This window comes from Phyllopteryx taeniolatus, chromosome 3 (genome assembly GCF_024500385.1).
Source record: "Phyllopteryx taeniolatus isolate TA_2022b chromosome 3, UOR_Ptae_1.2, whole genome shotgun sequence".
NCBI classification, from domain to species: Eukaryota; Metazoa; Chordata; class Actinopteri; order Syngnathiformes; family Syngnathidae; genus Phyllopteryx; species Phyllopteryx taeniolatus.
In genome coordinates this window covers 30382527-30400406 of record NC_084504.1, presented here as the reverse complement: position 1 = coordinate 30400406, position 17880 = coordinate 30382527, and the positions used below count along the sequence as shown (strand labels likewise).

Below are 17880 nucleotides of genomic sequence, written 5' to 3'. Positions count from 1 at the left end.
CATTCTAAAAGATGCGGCCTGGTCCAAGCATTTTTCCAGCATAATCTTTATGATTAATAAAGTGCCACGTTTTGTGTCATTTCAAGCAAAAAAGACACCCATTCACCAACTAAAAATTCATTTTAAGTCTAAATTCCCATATGGGATGAATCACTTTCGAACTTCCTTATCTTAAATATCTTATTTTTGTGTAATATTAATAAACGCAATGGACCGTCAGATTTATTGGCAACAGTACTTGCGAGTCGGCTGCTGCATACAGCATACAGCAATCCAAATTAAAATACTGTACTACAATATGGAAATAAAATCGACAACAATGACAAGGACACGAACTGAAAGGAATACATCTGGAAAGGAACATTGTGCGTCAAAACTGTGGGAAATAAACAAACGAATGATGCGCATACAAAGCATGTCAATATGAACCACGGTTATCTTGAAGGCATGACGTAAGAGATGAGATCTTTTATTTAGCCTCTTTATAAGAGGTGAAAAAATTGTGTGCGTGCAAGTGTGTGTGCGTGTGTGATGTGTCAACCAGTGACTGTGTGCAGGGTTACAGACATCATCTTATGTTGTTGAACACTCCCGTCGGAAGGAATTCTCAAGAGATGGGTGAGAATCACTGAACTTAAGTTTTAACTTTGAATTCATTGCAGTTTTTTTTTTTTTTTTTTAATCTGTGTCCTGTGACTCATATCATACAGTGTGTATTTAATATGAATAGTTGCTAAATGTTCTAGAAACAAACCAACAAAAAAGTCATTTCTGAGCATTTTTGACAAAGAAAAAGAAAAGAAATGAGCGGTGTGTGTCGATAGGGTCAAATAATAGTTGACATGAGCTGTAAAATAGAAGTGATACATTGGAAATACAGAGATGAAATAGAGAAGTCGGGGGTTATATTGAAAGCAGAATTCGAATTTGAAGCCGCAGCACAGGAAGCAAGCCATCTCAAAAGGAGCATATTGGTTTTGCGCACAAACGATGCGGCGCTTGAAGAGCTGACAGCAGACAACTCGCGCCTAAAGAGACTTTCATTCATCTGAAAATGTAAGTTTTTAGGCACTCAACAGTGTGTGCTGTTCTGATTACATTGATATTTTCAACAGATTCAAATACTGCACGGCAAATTGGCTAATACCTAAGAACTTAGGTATTAGTCAGTGTTTCCCAAGCTTCAGTGAAAATGACGGACACAGAATTGCACCGCATTGTACAGATGTTTCGAATATTTTATTGATTGATTGATTGGTTGATTTTTTTTTCCCCTTTGAATAAATGACTCAGAAATTCAGTCTAGACATGGTTAATGTAGTTAACGTGGATTTTCTATAAATAAGGACATTTCTAAGTGACTCCCATACTTTTGAACAGTAGTTCATATATTAGTACGACTAAATGCATTGTTCTCACCACTGCAAACTGCAACGCCAAAAATAAACATATTGTTAAATGAATACTTCTCTCAAAAAGACCATGTTGGATTCAGCTCTCGTGTTCGAGAGTGCAGGTGTTCCTAATATTGTGACTGCAGACTGAATCAATGTACAGTGTAGTGTGTGTATAACAATATCATACAGTGGTGCGCACAAGCGCGTGTGTTCATGAGCAGGAAGTGGTTTGTTACCTGCCGTTTCATATCAGTCAATATATTCGTGCGACCGTTGGAATATTATGACATTTACGAGTATGCGTTATGCGAACAGCACACGGTTGCAAGTATGATATTATCTGATGCCAAGTGAATGAACAAAACACGTGGCGTTTGCTTTCCAGCTCATGAGGAGCAAAGTGTGACGGTGGCCAGTGAAGAAGATATGGAGACACCGGTGGAGGTAAAAAGAACTGCTGGCTGCCCTCTGAGCTATTTCCAACACTTACAGTTGATGTGTGACTTGTGTGACTGCAGACATGACTACACACACAGATGCATTCTCATTTCCCTTTTTGCCAAATTTCATAAGGTGTGCACATTCGAAGCGCTTGATCGTATGCGTCGTTTCTGCTGCGCTTGTGATATGAGTAACAAGGAACGCGTGATTCTTCTTTGAAGGCACAATTTGGCCCTTAATACAGGAACTGCACATATTCTTCTCGTAACTGAGAGCAAACTGCAATGTGAGAAAGACAGATTAGTTCATGAAATTTTCCCAGGCTGGTGGTTTCTTCGGCGACCTCTGACCGGCCTGTAGCGGCGACCTTTAGCATTGTCGCCCACTCGTAGTTTCCCCGAGTTTGAAATCAACTGCTCTCTACCCGTACAAAGATATTCTTTAGCATCTTTTCCTCACAATTTCACTCATACAGGTGTCCAAATAAGAGGCACAGCGTGCTTGCTTCAAGCAGTTCAATAATTCACATATTGTGAAATGAATACTTCCCTGATAGTCTCAATAAAAAGTCAACAACATTATCTATCTAAAGGCTTTTATTTGGCTACTATATGGTACGACGATTGGCCTGGATGTCATTAGCTCAAGCCAGTGGAGCCAATATTTTCAAGACTGGTTGATGTATCTCAAGGAGGAAACAAATCACACGTGTTCTTCAAACTTCTGTCAACCAATCAGCAGACAGAAATGTGTCTAGCCTCACTCCACCCTTTAGGTGCCATACGCTATACCAACTACGAACTCATTTTTGGTCGCCATTAACAAACTTCAAATCTTGAACTGTTGCAGTGGTCAAATTACTTGCACCATGAAGTTTGGACTCAATTATATCAATTTGTTCCCCAAAGATTTGCCCGATTCCAGGCGCTTCATATTCTCGTCTATTCTTAGCTTCCCTCTAACTCAACAAAAAATGTATTTAGTGTTTGAGATATTTTCAATGAGGAAGGAATTGTGTTTAAGTTCCGAGGGTCCATGAAGTAATAGAATTCAACCCCTTAACAAGCAATACGAAAACAATTGCATTTTATATTTTCTTCGGGCGGTTCTAAGGAAAATCAAGGTTTTAAAATATTAGCCTCTGTTAAATGGTTGACAATGTGTCACTTGATGGGAAAAAAAAGGGGGGAGCGAGAGAGCAGCATCATGGCAAAAACAGGAAGAAAAGTTACTTTTTCAAGAAATGCACAGCTCAAATGCTTGGGGGCATTGGATTGACTTTATTTGTATGTACTGTATTTATGTTATATTGTTTCATTGCTGTTTTTATCCGCGCATGGAAAAAAGAAAATATGAAAATATTACCATAGTGGCTAGTTCTATCAGCATGTCATCTGTGTAGCGTGCAATATTACGCCTTTATTTTAGTTCTACACGGACAAAATATGTTCTAAATGTAAAATCTTTCGTTTGAAAACGTGGTCTACTCAACCGTTGAGTTGGCATCTCTGGAAAAGTTGCCATCTATTCTCCTTAAAAGTGATGATTTAGTACGGATTGGTTGAGCGGGTGGTTGAAGGGTTAAGGTTAAGTGGTGTAGTGTGTCAACCGGGCGTCACCCATCACTGAGAATGGGACCATGCAGTCACAACTTTTGACAAAGCAAATACGGGGAAAAATGTCCATCTTTATGAAGTGGACTCAACTGCCTGGTTGACAACAAGCCAAACAGTAAAACTGAAAGCAGAAGTCGGCGGATGCAAATGCATACCAGTTTGGAGAGGTGTACAAGTACCGAGAAGTCTCGAATTTGGATCACAATGTCTGCAAGGGCTGCGAGTGAAGAAGTGGACCACTGAGGCCTTGAAACGGCAGAGCTGGAAAAGAGCGATGCCGGGCAGATGACGGCTGACTCAGTCGGGACTCGCCTGGAGGCCCGCACCTTCACTATTACTCACTGCGCTCGCCGACTTCTCGGAACCAGGAACCACAGAGAGGAACTTGATTCAACATGAAACTATCTTGAGCTGTTTGTTGTAGAACGGCTGCCCTAAAATATACATATATATATATATATATATGTAGATATATATATATATAAAGTGTCTTCATGTGTTGACTCAAATGAAAATATCGAGAGCGTCCATTGTGGTTTCTCATACTTCCAATCTATGGAAAGTGATTGTCTGATTGGCAATGTGAGGTTTCGTGTTTGAATATTTGGCCTGACGCATCCTTTTCACTGTAGCAACATCTTACACCAGGCAGTATTTGCCTGGTAACAATAGTTCACAGTCAGTGTCATGTGCACACGGACCACTTTTAAAATAGCGGCTTATCTTCTTCAGCACTCGGCGGAACTTCTCAAATAAGACGCTTGTGCAGACTCTCATTGTTTCATTTCCACTTCCTTGCAAACCACAAATAGTGACATTGTCAATGCCTTTCTCTGAGGTTGTGGCTAATCTGAAATGTGTCAAAGATGGAGTAACTATAGATGAAATGTTAGAAGAATCATTTTGTAAGCATTGTGAGTTGCATTTTCCAGTATTGTGATGTACTTGAAATATTTCGCACTGCAAGCCGCCCACTTTCTCTCCGGACAGGATTTGTGTTGAGATGATAGATCGATACTTGATAACTTGAAGTCCTCTCAAGTCTCGATGTCCAATAAAACTAATACATATTATGCTTAGGAATTCAAAACATAACTCTCTGTATAACAGTGGGCACTGACCTTTTTGAAACTGAGAGCTATTCTTCTTGAGCACTGATTAATGCAAAGGGATACTAGTTTCATACATACTTCTGAAAGTAAAAAAGTGCTCAAATGACCTTTCATTATATGTTATTATTAATAAAGAATGATATTATTCATCTATGTGAAGACAGTGATCAAATGAATCATTTCTCACAATTATCCACAATGATTTAACAATGTGGGAAACAGATAAATATCAATGTTATATTTTATTCTTATAGATCTCTGCAACCATTTACTGTGCCTTTTCAAATGATCACTTGTGCAACATTCCTAGGAATTCACAATGTCCCATGACCGATGTGCTAATTTTAGAACAAGCCCACGGGGGTCTTATAATTCATCATTATATTGTAACATTGTCTAGAATTGTATTCTTCCCACTTTGCACCCATTGTACAAATATTACAGTAGCATTAGACTACAGTATATTTATTACTTACAGTGTACTAATGTGCAACATCTGAATGGATGGATGGATGGATGGATGGACGGACAGACGGACGGCCGGACAGGCGGACTGATGGATCTCCAGATCTCCTAATGCAGTGCTTTTTCCATATTAGACGTCTCCTCCAGCCACTGAGGTCCTTGAGAAATGTGAGGAAGGATCGCGTGGCAGCCTGCTGCATATGGAGGAGAAGTCGTTCGTCTCAAGTCTGCACGCCTTCATGAAGGAAAGGGGCTCGCCCATTGAAAGGATTCCACATTTGGGCTTTAAACAGAGTGAGTTTGTTACTGGTCATCACAGTAGGAATGCTGAGCTGCAGCCAATATACTTGAGTTCTAACTTGTTTGATTTGACTCCCAGTTGACCTTTGGATGATCTACAAGGCGGTTGAGAAACTGGGTGGATACAATTCAGTAAGTGAATTTACTGCATTGAAGTGTTCATTTGTTGCCAGGGGTGACTGACACCATGATGTGTGTGCCCCCCCCCCCCCCCGCCTATCATATTGTTCATAAAAAAGGCAAAAGACTGCAAGGTCGAGGGGCAATAAGCTCAAATCCCCCGCCTCCCTGAAAATGTTCTGGCTCCGCGACCTTGAGTTTGACACCAAGGTTCTAAGGGCCGTTTATTTAAATGGATAAATGTTCTCAAAATTATCCTAATATGTGAAAATGGGTCTTATAGTTGAGCTTTAAAAAACTATATTGTTACTATTTCCATCCAAATGCTCCAAACCTTCAGTAAGAAAATGGAGGCCACGCGAGCATGCGTGTGTGTGGAGTCAAAGCAGCGGTTATGGGACGCGCTACACACTTCTCCAACGAAACAAAGTTCGCATTCAGTGCAAAGATAACGAATGGTGTCACAAAGCGAAATCGTCAACAGGTGACAGCGCGACGCCTGTGGAAGAAAGTGTACGATGAACTGGGAGGCAGTCCCGGTAGCACCAGCGCTGCCACCTGCACTCGCAGGCACTACGAGAGGTAGAGCCGTTCTTCCCTTCCCAGCTGATTTCATGTACAAAAGCCATGTCTAACCATGCAGTTTGGCTCACGGTGCAGGCTGGTGTTGCCCTACGAAAGACATCGAAGAGGAGAAGATGATAAGCCTTTGCCCCTCAGCAAGCCAAGGAAGCCCTATAAGAGGAATTCGGGGGGGAAGACGAACAAAGCAGAGTGGAAGGGGAAAAGAAATATGTCGGAAAGAGAAATCGATTCCGCGGTACGTATCGCATCATGCTGGATGAAAGTGTCCCATGTATTGATTCTTTTGACTTTGAGCTGTTTTGTTTTGCAGCGGCTGCTTTCGGAGGCCGCAAGTCAGAGTGAAGCAGCGGCGCGTGCCGGTTCTGCTCTGTGGTCGCGGACCACTGGCAGGCACCAGCTGCAAGTGTCCCCGGCCCCTGGCCTTTATGCCAATTCCCACCCGCTGCACGGCCCGGCGGCAACGCCCTGGCCCGCAAACCACGGAGAGGTCATCTCTCCTCTGGAGAAAAAGAAGCGCTTAGCCCAGGCGAGCCTTCTGGCCAATCCGCAGGGGGAGGACCAAGACAGGCCTTCTGTTATCCAGCGCTCCGTGTCTCCAGCCTCAGGCAGCCACAAGTGCGACTCCTCCGACGGCTCGCCTCGTCCTCTCTCTTCCTCCTCCTTCTACTCCAGGAGCCCATCCCCGTGCTCCATCTCGTCAGATGATGAAAATAACTCAGCTGTGGCCCCCGACTGTTTCGTCCGAAGTGATGACGCGCCCAAGAGACCAATGTCAAAAGATCCTGCTGGAGAGAGTAAAGACAGAAATCAAGCCAAATTTTTAAAGGACAAAGATCACATTAAAGACGTTGACTGGAAACCGAATGTTGCCAGCAAAGACCTCACACATCCTTCGGAGTGTGTTCCAACATCTTCCTCTGGTTTCATCAAAATTCTGACAAAATCTGCACAGCTTCCGCGGCCTGCTCCAATCCGGCCAGGCCGCAGAATCCCACACGACGCTTCGACGCATCACAACAAATCTTTCCCGTTGCCCTGGGAAACGTTCACGGCAATGCCAGCGAAGTTTCCTCCCGCCCAGCAGCGGCGAGCCCACGCCACTTGGGTTGCGCCACCTTACGACATTTCGGGCAGAGATTCACACCTGCGGACGGCGCCGCGGCAGCCGGCCTTCCTCCCCAGGATGAGAATACCTCAGACTCAGCTGACGTACCGCCATGTTCCTGCCAACGCAACTCACTCTGCCCTCATCTACCCGTACCCGTACTCCATCCCTCTGTGGGGTCCCCACACTTCATACCCCTCCCCCACCGTCAACACTTTTCATACTCAACACAAAATATGACTCTTTCTCTTTATCTGCACGTGTCAGCAATTTTTTTTTTTGTTATGACCTTTTGTATGACTCTCAGAAGCATTTGAACATTCTGTGATTCACGGTGTTGTCTATCACCTGCGCCATTACACACATGTGCCACGAGAGATCACCAGGTGTGTGTGCTGTGGAAACATGATGCAATTTCACTTAATTGGTCCGAAAATTACTTATTTTATAAGAATATAACAAAAAAAATTGGTCTTTTTTTCATTTGGCTATGCAAGCTATGTATAGCAACAGGCACAAAAATTAAACGTTTGTCCACTAGATGGCAGACGGTACAATTAACCAGTGTACCTGCCTAGTGCTATTCATTCAACAGAATAATAGTTTTGTGTTCAAATACAGTAAACAGAAGCACATTCTTAGCACATCTGCCGCTAGCATCAACTAACACTGTCATTGAACATCAGAGTGGCTAAACCTCTAGCCAGGAAATAGCTAGCCAATAGTATGTCCTCATATGCTGCCTTCAACGTCACTCAACAGACCACACCTGCCTTTTTAAGGAATATACACATTCACAGTCACAGTTTGGATAGTGGAGAATGTGTGGATGGTGACCCGAAGTGGACAAAAATAATAACTGCACCTGACATTCATGTACTGCTTTTTGGTGTTACAGTGTATGTATGTGTGAGCTTTCCAATATATATAAATAATACAATAAATACTTGACCACTACTTTGCTGATTTCGTCTATTGCGGGGGGTGGTCTGGAACGTACCCCCTGCGATAAACGAGTTATTTACGATATATAGTTTTGGGGACATTTTTGTTTGGTGTGCCATAAAAAAAAAAACATGTGCCTTAGCTCAATAAAGACTAGGAACCACTGAATCATTCGAGGACTACGAATGCAAAAGCTCGCAATGTGTCACAATTTTCAGTTAAGTAGTGACTTATCCAGCTATTTGTGGCTTTAGCTAATGTCAGATGATATTATTACTATTTGTGGCAATTTCATTAGAATATTTCATTCCTTTGAGATCAAATGACAAAACCTGTGACCTTTTGCGGCTGACCTGGTAAGGAATCTTGAATGAAATTGTCTGATTATTTGGCGAGATGTTGCCCTTCAGATAAGAACCCATGCTCTTAATTTCCTGAATTCATGGCACAGTTTCACGCACCCGTTTTCAGCGGAGATAACATCATCCTTGATTGGAACCACTGAGGGGAAATTCCCATTTATCTCAAAGTCCTATTCAGTCACAAAGTAATTGTTTGACCTTCTTTTAACACGCCACACATCTTCTGAAGATCATGGCATTTTACTGAAAGAGAAAAAAAATGAAGAGAACATCCAGTTTCATTTAATTCTCACTTGCTTTGACTGACATCTGTCTCTGTCTCAGCATTGCACTCACAGGATCTGTATTTTTGCTGGTGACATATAAAACACCAATTTGAATACAGTATGTAAACTAAGCAACAAAGTATGGGATGCAACATAATGCATTGATGCAGATGAAAAACTGGCAACTACAACATAATTCCTTTGACTTTTACTGTATACTTTAGCATACTAAAACTTCAAATACTGTAGCGCAGTGATTGTCAAAGTGTGACACGAGTACCACTTGTGGTACTTGGGCTTCCTCTAGTCCAGTGGTACGCGAATGAATCATTGACCAAGTACAGTACGCAGTTTGAAACTGAACGTTTAATCTGTTTAATATATTTGAATTAAATGTCAGAAGTTTGTTATAAAACTTTTATTTAGGTACATTTTTATTTACATTTACATTTTGCAATACATTTAAATTAAATCATTACTTTTTTTCTCCCTAAAATTCTTCTTCGACTAAAATTGAATGTACTATTCTGTTTTTTTTCTTCTCTCGTAATAGTTCAACTTTATCCCTGTAAAGGGGTGTTGATTTTCCCCATATTATCATAACTTTGTACTATTCCTTTCTGTCGTAATATTATGACTTTATATGTCTTTTGGAAGTTTTTCACATAAAATGTGGGCTTTATTGTTGGAAAACTACTTTTTTTCCCCCTTGTAATATTATAACTTTATGAAGAAAACCACTGTGTCGTTTTCTGATTAATATTTAGGCCTTGTACGCTCCTGCATTTTAATGTAGGTCATTTTCGTGGTACCTGGAAAGGTAATTATTTTGTGGGGAAAAGTTTGAGAACCACTGCTGTTTACTTGCTAAACTATAACAAAAATCCCTGGTTTTTGACTTCCAGGAAACATTATCTCCGCACAAGGACAATCAATGTGGATGTTACCAACAACTCTGACAAACGCTCGTCCTTCAATTACTTTTATACAATAAATTAGTCCAGATATGCTAAAATCAAAAGTTGTGACTCGTCGACAGACCGGAACAAGCTACGCCTTGCAGCTGTCAATGCGGGCCGAAAACTGCGACCGAACCTCTCGCGAGAATAGCCGCATTGGCGCGAATAAACAAGTGGCTTTTTGCAGTCTTCCGGTTACTAGCGAATCAAAGTACTAACCTTTGGCAGAACTCCGTGCTCATTATCGTTCCAAATTGCAGTTCAAGCTGCTAACACACACTTCACGTGCAGCCTAACGTTTTCTTTTAACTTTATCGAGCACGAAGGGAAATAATGTCGGAGTCGCTCTCGGACAACGACATCAGCCAAGAAGAATGTCAGGAGGATGACATGACCCCGGCCGACTTGATCGCTAAACTGGAGGAAGTGAGTTATGTTTTTTGTTTTTGTTTTTTTAAAATTATTAATATGATTATTTTACGAATTATGAGCCAAGTGGCCCACTTGTAACGTTCCGTCTATCGCAGGCTTGGCTAAATGAAAAGTTCTCACCGGAGTTGCTGGCCAACCAGTCCGAGGTGGTGGAGTGTGTCATGGAGCAACTCACACACATGGTACATTGAGCCCCCCCTTTTTAAAAACATAAATGATCGACAAAAACTTGGAGGAAATCCTTGTAGATGTGAAGTTGCAGCAGTTTTGAACGAGTGTCCGGAATACTTTGTTTATTTTTAATAGACCCAGCAATGTAACTATGGTAACCAGTGTCCACTGGCCATGAACTTGACTAACACAAGAAATCTACATTCAACATCCATTTATTTACTTTGCAGGTTCACTCCCGAACTATTGAACTGACTTTGTGGAGGGGTGGACCATGGCAAAATCAATCAGGTTTATTTACGTACTTGGTCCAAGCATAAACAAACAGGATACATAAGATAAAGCGACAATATACAGAGACGCCATTAAGAGCTTAAGAATATATACAGTAAATATAAAAAGTCAAATGCCCCCTGTTAAAATGGCTTTTTTTTGTGATGTAAAAAAAGAAGACAAAAAAATGAACCAAAGATGACTTCAAAGCATTTTCCACCATTATGTGACCCAATTTGGGAAAAACAATTCAAAAGTAGGGACTAAAAACAAACACCTGAGATAGTGTGTTTGTACAAGTGTGCACACCCTCATAACTGGGGATGTGGTTGTGTTCAGAGTTAAACAATCGCATTCAAACTCATTTCAATGGGAGTCAGCACACACCTGCCATGATTTGAAGTGCCTTTGATTTACCCCAAATAAATTTCAGATGTTATAAAGGCTTTTTTTTTTTTTTGGGACATTTTTGTAGTCACATTTTACAGCCACGTTCTGCACTCTGCAGAGACTTCCAGAGCATCAAAATGATCTAATTGTTCAAATGTATCCTTTAGGAGAGTGTATGCAAAAAAAAATACCAAGGCATTGTTAAATGTTAAATTAATTCTATCATCAAGCGGAGAAAATATGGCACAACAGTGACACTACCAAGAAGTAGATATCCCTCCAAAACAGATGAAAAAAATGAGAAGAAAACTGAGCAGGGAGGCCACCAAGAGTCTGACAGCAACATTCTAAAAGCTTCTGGAATTTCTGGCAAGTACTGGCTGTTTAGTACTTGTGATAGCAATCTCCCATCTTCTTCGTATGTCTGGGCAATGGACGACAAGCCTTATCTTACTAAGAAAAAAAAACAAAAACACTTGAAATCTCCCAAACGCATGTTGGAAAATGTGTTAGGGTCTGATGAAAGCAACGTTGAACTTTTTAAGCATAATTTCAAAAGTTACAAATTTATAAGAGGGTGTGCACACTTGTACAACCACATTATATCACTGAGGGAAATATTTTTTTATTTCAATTGAGTTGTGCAAGTTATATTTTTTTATATAACAAAAACCTGGTATTTGCTAGAATAGACTTTTAATATCTACTTGCATCCACTTTTATACCTTTTTGTATTGTCCACTCCGTCAACTCATCCATTCGCTTCACCAGGAACAAAACCTCCAGAGAGTGAAGAAAGGCGACGCCAAGGCCGGCATTCATCGCATGGAGATTGACCGCATCCGCTTTGTGCTGTGCAGCTACGTGCGCTCCCGCCTGCAGAAGGTCGGTCAGTTCATCAAATGTTCGCACACCTCGGAGTCGGTGCATTCTGTTTGACACCACGGCCTCGTGTTTGTTTGGGTTCAGATTGAAAAGTTCTTCCCGCATGTCCTCGAGAAGGAGAAGTCTCGCAGCAAAGGAGAACCGTCGCTGCTTTCACCTGAGGAGTTTGCCTTTGCCAAAGAGTGAGTAGAGCTTATAAAGTACATCGGAACCTCCAAAGTGCACCCATCCATTCTCTTATACGGCTTATTGTCAGTAGGGTCGCGGGTGAGCTGGAGCCTATCCCAGCTGACTTCTCCGTAAACACTAATTCATGCCTTTGTCACATTTCTGATGGTTTACTGTTATGCACTTTACTTTGGAGTCAGCCAGCCCTCCCTCAAATATTTCCAATTAGTCCAAAATTCTACTACTTGCTTCTTAACTGGAACACATAAGAGGGAGCTCATTACTCCTGTTCTGGCCTGCCTCCACTGGCTGCCTGTGAAGTATAGAGTTCATTTTAAGATTCTGCTGTTTGTCTTCAAAGCGCCAAATGTTGAAACAGTCGACAACGTGTTTACACGACGCACAAACCACGTTAGATGGCAGAAAAGGTTTTGGGGAAAATGCATATTAATGGGGAAATTAAAAGAGCTGTTGTAACACGCTGCCAACTCACAGGCGCCTCTTTCAATGTAAATTAAAATAGCTACCTACTATCACTCCAAAAACCTGCACGTTAGGCTGATTGACGACTATAAGTTGTCCATAGTTCAGTATGTTCAAATGTGACTTAAGACATTGCCCGTGGCGTTAATGTGTTTTAAGGCTGCAACCTACGGTATTTGTGTTTATATTTTTTATTAATCAAATTGGATTAAAAAAATAATAATTTCCATACCTTTATTAACAAAAAACAGGACATTATTTCAAATTGACAGTGCAAAAAATGCACAAACAAATTGATTATGATTCAGTTACTGGTTTGGTCCATAATGTCAAAAAATGGGCAAAAATGTTGATTATTATTTTCCAAAGTAACAGCAGATGTTTGGAAATGTCTTGTTTTGAATCAACACAAAGATAATAGAGGACTACTTAAATTAAAAAAAATAATAATAATTGAAATGTTTATTGTTGAGAGGCTGAACTCAGAAGAGTTGGACAATTTTCGTTTAAACAATGACTAATTGATGATCCAAATAGTTGTTGATTAATTTGATAATCGAATAATTGTTGCACCTCTAATATGTTTTAGGAAAAGCTGTGTGTGTGTGTGTGTGTGTGTGTTTGTTTGCTTTGTCCAGGTATGCTGGAAACACAGAAGACCACATGAAGTCTGTGGCACTGAGCCACATGCCCCCCATCCTCCAGACACTTGACATGCTCAAAGCAGGTACGGACTTCTACGCTAGTCTAGTTTTAGTACATATAGCTTGCCGACTCACTTTGTGCGGATTTCATTCATGTTGATGGCAACTCAGTACCAGCACCATGCCTGGACTCCTTTGTGTTCCTGCGGGTGAAGGAGAGACAAGAGAATATCTTAGTGGAGCCCGAAACTGACGATCAGAGGTAAATCACTCTTCTGAGGATCTCTGAATGTCGTGTTGTTGTTTTTTTTGTTAAATTCCATCACTGATGATCTCATCTCTTGTCGCAGAGAGTACGTCGTGGATCTTGAAGAGGGCTCCCAGCATCTCATGCGCTATAGGACCATAGCGCCGCTTATTTCAAGTGGCGCAGCACAGTTGATTTAAATGTCAAGGTAAGTAAGTCTCAAGTCCACGCTGGCCCTCGAGCTCATGCACTCACTCGCCATTTTTTCTGCACATCTTTCATAAGAAACTCCTTTGTGTTGACATCAACATCATTTTGAGCTTTTAGATTTATTTCTGTATAGTTTATTGGTAACAGTTTAGGAAAATGTGTTCTAGGTGGAAGTGCAGGTTCATGAAGTTCACTCAACAAGGTAATGCAGCCGATACGGCGTGTGCTTTGTGTTGTAGGTTCTTGTTTCTGGTCTGGGTGCTTTGGCCTCCAGCAGGTTGTAAAAAAACTCAATAACGTAGCAGACAGTTGGACATGTCTGGACACAACTCGAAATGTGTATCCCATAGGTGCAAATGCAGCCACATCAAATCTTCTTAATATTGACTCCTGTTATTAAGTCCTGATGATGAAGAGGATTGGACAGTTTCTGTGCTGCATTAAAAGCCTTCCAAGGTAAACTTACCAACGTGTTTACAAATCCAAAGTTCAAAAACTGCATGTTTGTGACAGAGAGCTGCTGCTTTTGAAAGGTGTCGTCTATTGCTGTTATTATTTCCTGTGCAGTATGTTCACACAAAGATTTATTAGGAAATGTTTCAAGAGGATGAATAGTATAATGAAAAAAAAAAAAAAAAAAAAAAGTGAGTCCTGCCAAAATACATGCCTCAGACATTGTGACATTGGCCCTGAAAATGCGACATGTTGCCAGAATTGTATTTTTGGGGGGTGAAGGCATATTAATTTCATTAATTTCATCAAATTTGTTGAGTGAAGAAAGAAAATACATCTGTGCATTTCTTTTTGTGTCATATCCATCTTCGTTGTCATTTGAACAGGCCCTACTGTGTGATGGTTTTCCCATTTGCTGTGCTCGTATTCCACTCGTCGCTATGACTCCTAGAATTTTATATTTATATATATATATTTTTTATTGTGAGCCTTTTCATTAATGGCCTCTAAACTGTGTGCTATCGTGTCTTCTCTGGGACATAATCGTGCTAAAGTTGCCGTTATGTAATTTTCAACGGGAACAATCAGTGTTCATTGTGTGCACTCGCTCTAATTACCAAATAATTAGATAAGGGATGCAGTACTGATTGAACTGAGCTGAAAGGCATTATCTTTGTGATGAATCAATGCAATACTCCAGTGTGATCGGATTATTAATGGTGCGGAAATGTGGTTTTGCTAAGAAAAATAACAACTGCTTATAAACATGAATGTTGTCAACTACATTTTGAAGTATGACTATTAAAAACAGACGTACAGACATGAATGATTGTTATGATTTCTTCTCATTCAGATTATTCTCTCTATCCAAATTACAATTTGAGTTCATTTAATTTCCTTTTGCACTGAATTGAAAAGGTCAAGTTAGTCGTAATGGGAATGTTTATTTTTGTCCAAACATCGCAGCACGTATCCGGTTTCTAGCGCACACTTTCACCCACTGACTGCAGCCGCGGCTGACACATTCGATGGCAGACACGCTGACAGTAGTTCGTAATCCTTAGCGGCACATGTGCCAACATTTTCTCACATGACGACAATCCCTTCACGACGCAAGCCTGGCAGAGTGCTGCGTTTTTCACATCACCCGAGTTGACCCCTTGACCACGTCTACAACAGCGCTGGAAAAGGGGACGGAAGGTCGTTTGAGCGTTTATTTAATGGTCTTGGTATTCAGTTTAAGGTCCATGTACTCGTCCGCGCTTTGTTCTCATTAGTAGAACAACTACATGTCACTAGTGAGGCAAAACTGTGCACAAGTTAACAACAGTGCCACTAGTAATACTAGTGACATACAATTCTACTAGTTAACATTTAGCGCTTCACTAGTAGCACAGATGTCAAGTGCATCGTTTTGCCTCACTGGTAACATAGTTGTCCTACTAGTATGCCAAATTTGTCGTACTAGTGTGCAGTAGTGGGGGGGGAAAAAGACAAATTTACAGTATATTAATATTTGTCTTGTTTCTAGTCAAAACAAATATAATTATACTTAAAATAAGCCTTGTCACCTAAAAAGTAATTTGTTAGACAATTTTCAGTTCTTTCAAGTAAATTTACTCAAAATAAGTAGAAAAAAAATTGTCAGTGGAATCAGTTCCAATGATTCATTTCTGTATTTAGTTTTAAGTTAAATTCTGCTTGAAGCAAGTGAAAGTTGTCTGGGGGGAAAAAAGTTACGTCTTAGGTGATTAGCCTTTTTTTAAGTGTACTCAGATTAGTTCTGACGAGAAATAAGCAAATATTTTCGTAAGCTGTTGAGTTTTTGCCATGCAGTGAGAATGTATTGGTGCACCGTAGTCAGGATTCTACTCGTGTGCTGAAATGACTTTACTAGTGAGGACTGAGGGCGTACTAGTACGGTATGTGTTCACGGTGAGGGCTCACACATTCCTCACTTGAATTTAATGCATCACTGGCAGTTGGAGTAATATTGTTTGAAGAGTTTTAAAAAAAAAATTTAAAAAATAAAAAAAAAAGCCCACCTCCAACAAACTTGTTGAGCAGAGGGGGCGGAGTACACCAAGAGAGCTGTGTGAGTATAAATAGGTCGCACAAGATTCTGCTGTGGGTAAAGGGAGTGCACGGACCTCGCAGGAGCAACTGGCTCTCTACCATTTTGTAAGTAAGATGAGATGTTGTAAACTTTTTATGTTGACTAACATACTCACATGATTTTCTCTAATCCAAGAGTTGGAAATACGGGGACATTGAACCCCTCGCTCTGCACCACAGCACCAGCATGGAGACATCCAGCACAACGTAAGAACTTAATGGAGATGATGTGCATGCGCTCTTAAGGCACCGAGCAAGTGGAGACTTAATTCATTTGTGGTGTTCTCTCATCTAAAAGAAATGCGCATAAAAATGGTAGTCGTGATTCCACTTTTCTCTATTTCAAGTTCCCACTTTTCTCTATTTCAAGTTTCCTACCCATATTCGGCCTCGGCTCGATGGCACAGTCAGCTGGACTGGTGGAGATTGCCGTCCGGCTGTGTTTGAACCAACGTAAACAATTGTGTCCTCATGTTTGGGTGCCCATCCTGAAACCGCTGCGACCTTGCATCCGCTCCGTACCTCCAAAACACGTATCATCTGACGTCCTACGCCAAGTCCGGGCAACCCAGAGTCTCGCGGGTTACCTCGACGACTTGGATGATTATGACGACGATGATGTTTGGGCCCCCGTCAAAAACAAGCATGTGGTTTTCGCTGACTCCACGGGCCGGTCGCTGACAGATGTGCGAGTCTTTTCTGATGAGGAGGACCACTGCGACCTGGACCCCCTGCCGTCCCTCCAGGGTTTGGTCGTGATGACGGAGGCCGGTTACAGCTGCACGGTCAGCACCTGCTGCCCGGGAACGCAGCTCACGCTTGGCTTCCCGCAGCCCTCCGCTAATTTCCAGGCCTTTCGAGCCAAGCTCGCAGAGAACATGGTCACCCTGGAGAACTGCACGGTCACCGAGCAAGCCCTCAGAGGCACCGTCCGAGTCCAAAATGTCAGCTTCCAAAAAGACGTGCGTGTGCGTATCACCTTTGACTCGTGGCAGAGCTACAGAGACGTCCCCTGCACGTACTTGCAGCAGCGCTTTGGAGGGCCGCAAACAGACATCTTTGAGTTTGACATAGACATACCCAAAGTGCTTGATGCCAAGAGGAAGATAGAATTCTGCTTAAGTTATTCACCAGGAGGGCAGAGTAATACCTTTTGGGACAACAACAATGGACAGAACTACACAATTGATGTGTGTGTGAGCTCACATCTTTGTCACAGTTAAAGGTCAAACAAAGAATCTCATCAGGCTAAACTTGAGAATTTAATGCATACGTAAATGTTTGAAGACAAGATTGTTATACTTAAGTGTGTTGTGCTTTTCTCTGCCTTTTTTATTGTGTTCTAATAAAGAAAATACTTGTCTTCTAAAGGTTAATTTTCATTGACTACCAATCTCTTCTTTGTGTGAGTCACGCACTCTTTTACTTGAGTAAGCCCATTCATTGCTCTTGTGCGACAGAGGGTTGGGGATCCCTTTTACTTTGGGCAACTCTGGGATTCCCAAAAAGGTCACAGATTACTCGTCAGGGACAAATCCAAGCCCCATAGCGGGATACACGCTAATCTTAGCTCAGGCCTGTTAAGATAAACTGTCCGACTGATAGCAGGAGGCTTTGTGCACCCGCTGACTCTTTACTTATCACATCTCTAACTGGAGCATGTATTTCACTGAAGTCTACCCTGATGTCTAAAATACACATTTGCAGACACATGGAAAAATAGTCCAGCAAAGATG

At 41.4% G+C, this 17880-nt stretch overlaps 3 protein-coding genes across 6 annotated transcripts; all 3 read left to right on the top strand.

Moving 5' to 3' along the window:
* Positions 1-566: 566 nt before the first annotated feature.
* On the top strand, positions 567-8170 carry arid5a (AT-rich interactive domain 5A). 2 transcript variants are annotated; one of them, XM_061768533.1, is made up of 7 exons: positions 567-618; positions 1783-1841; positions 5166-5325; positions 5411-5463; positions 5936-6033; positions 6112-6271; positions 6347-8170. In XM_061768533.1, the coding sequence occupies exons 1-7, from the start codon at positions 576-578 to the stop codon at positions 7379-7381; spliced, it is 1608 nt and encodes a 535-aa protein (XP_061624517.1). In that variant the 5' UTR covers positions 567-575; the 3' UTR covers positions 7382-8170. The 2 variants fall into 2 exon arrangements, with proteins under 2 accessions (XP_061624517.1, XP_061624518.1); XM_061768534.1 differs by lacking the exon at positions 567-618 and adding an exon at positions 803-1056 and having other exon boundaries at positions 6347-8169.
* A 1625-nt stretch (positions 8171-9795) lies between these two features.
* Positions 9796-14855, top strand: gins4 (GINS complex subunit 4 (Sld5 homolog)). 2 transcript variants are annotated; one of them, XM_061768540.1, is made up of 9 exons: positions 9796-10099; positions 10201-10287; positions 11711-11824; positions 11909-12006; positions 13114-13202; positions 13291-13381; positions 13470-13574; positions 13744-13778; positions 13927-14855. In XM_061768540.1, exons 1-7 carry the CDS (start codon positions 10007-10009, stop codon positions 13564-13566), a joined length of 669 nt encoding a protein of 222 aa, XP_061624524.1. In that variant the 5' UTR covers positions 9796-10006; the 3' UTR covers positions 13567-13574; positions 13744-13778; positions 13927-14855. The 2 variants fall into 2 exon arrangements, with proteins under 2 accessions (XP_061624524.1, XP_061624523.1); XM_061768539.1 differs by lacking the exon at positions 13744-13778 and having other exon boundaries at positions 9797-10099; positions 13816-14855.
* ppp1r3c2b (protein phosphatase 1 regulatory subunit 3C2, duplicate b) lies at positions 13894-17526 on the top strand. 2 transcript variants are annotated; one of them, XM_061768538.1, is made up of 3 exons: positions 13894-14032; positions 16281-16351; positions 16515-17526. In XM_061768538.1, exons 2-3 carry the CDS (start codon positions 16332-16334, stop codon positions 17365-17367), a joined length of 873 nt encoding a protein of 290 aa, XP_061624522.1. In that variant the 5' UTR covers positions 13894-14032; positions 16281-16331; the 3' UTR covers positions 17368-17526. The 2 variants fall into 2 exon arrangements, with proteins under 2 accessions (XP_061624522.1, XP_061624521.1); XM_061768537.1 differs by lacking the exon at positions 13894-14032 and adding an exon at positions 14987-16210.
* Positions 17527-17880: the final 354 nt, after the last annotated feature.

Bases quoted from the DNA above. Each gene is read 5' to 3' on its own strand.
- arid5a (XM_061768533.1), top strand. From the start codon at position 576: ATGTTGTTGAACACTCCCGTCGGAAGGAATTCTCAAGAGATGG. The intron at 619-1,782 runs GTGAGAATCACT...TTTGCTTTCCAG, and splicing joins AAGGAATTCTCAAGAGATGG to CTCATGAGGAGCAAAGTGTG. The intron at 6,034-6,111 runs GTAGAGCCGTTC...CTCACGGTGCAG, and splicing joins ACTCGCAGGCACTACGAGAG to GCTGGTGTTGCCCTACGAAA.
- gins4 (XM_061768540.1), top strand. From the start codon at position 10,007: ATGTCGGAGTCGCTCTCGGACAACGACATCAGCCAAGAAGAATGTCAG. The intron at 10,100-10,200 runs GTGAGTTATGTT...CGTCTATCGCAG, and splicing joins TGATCGCTAAACTGGAGGAA to GCTTGGCTAAATGAAAAGTT. The intron at 12,007-13,113 runs GTGAGTAGAGCT...TGCTTTGTCCAG, and splicing joins GAGTTTGCCTTTGCCAAAGA to GTATGCTGGAAACACAGAAG.
- ppp1r3c2b (XM_061768538.1), top strand. From the start codon at position 16,332: ATGGAGACATCCAGCACAAC. The intron at 16,352-16,514 runs GTAAGAACTTAA...CTCTATTTCAAG, and splicing joins ATGGAGACATCCAGCACAAC to TTTCCTACCCATATTCGGCC.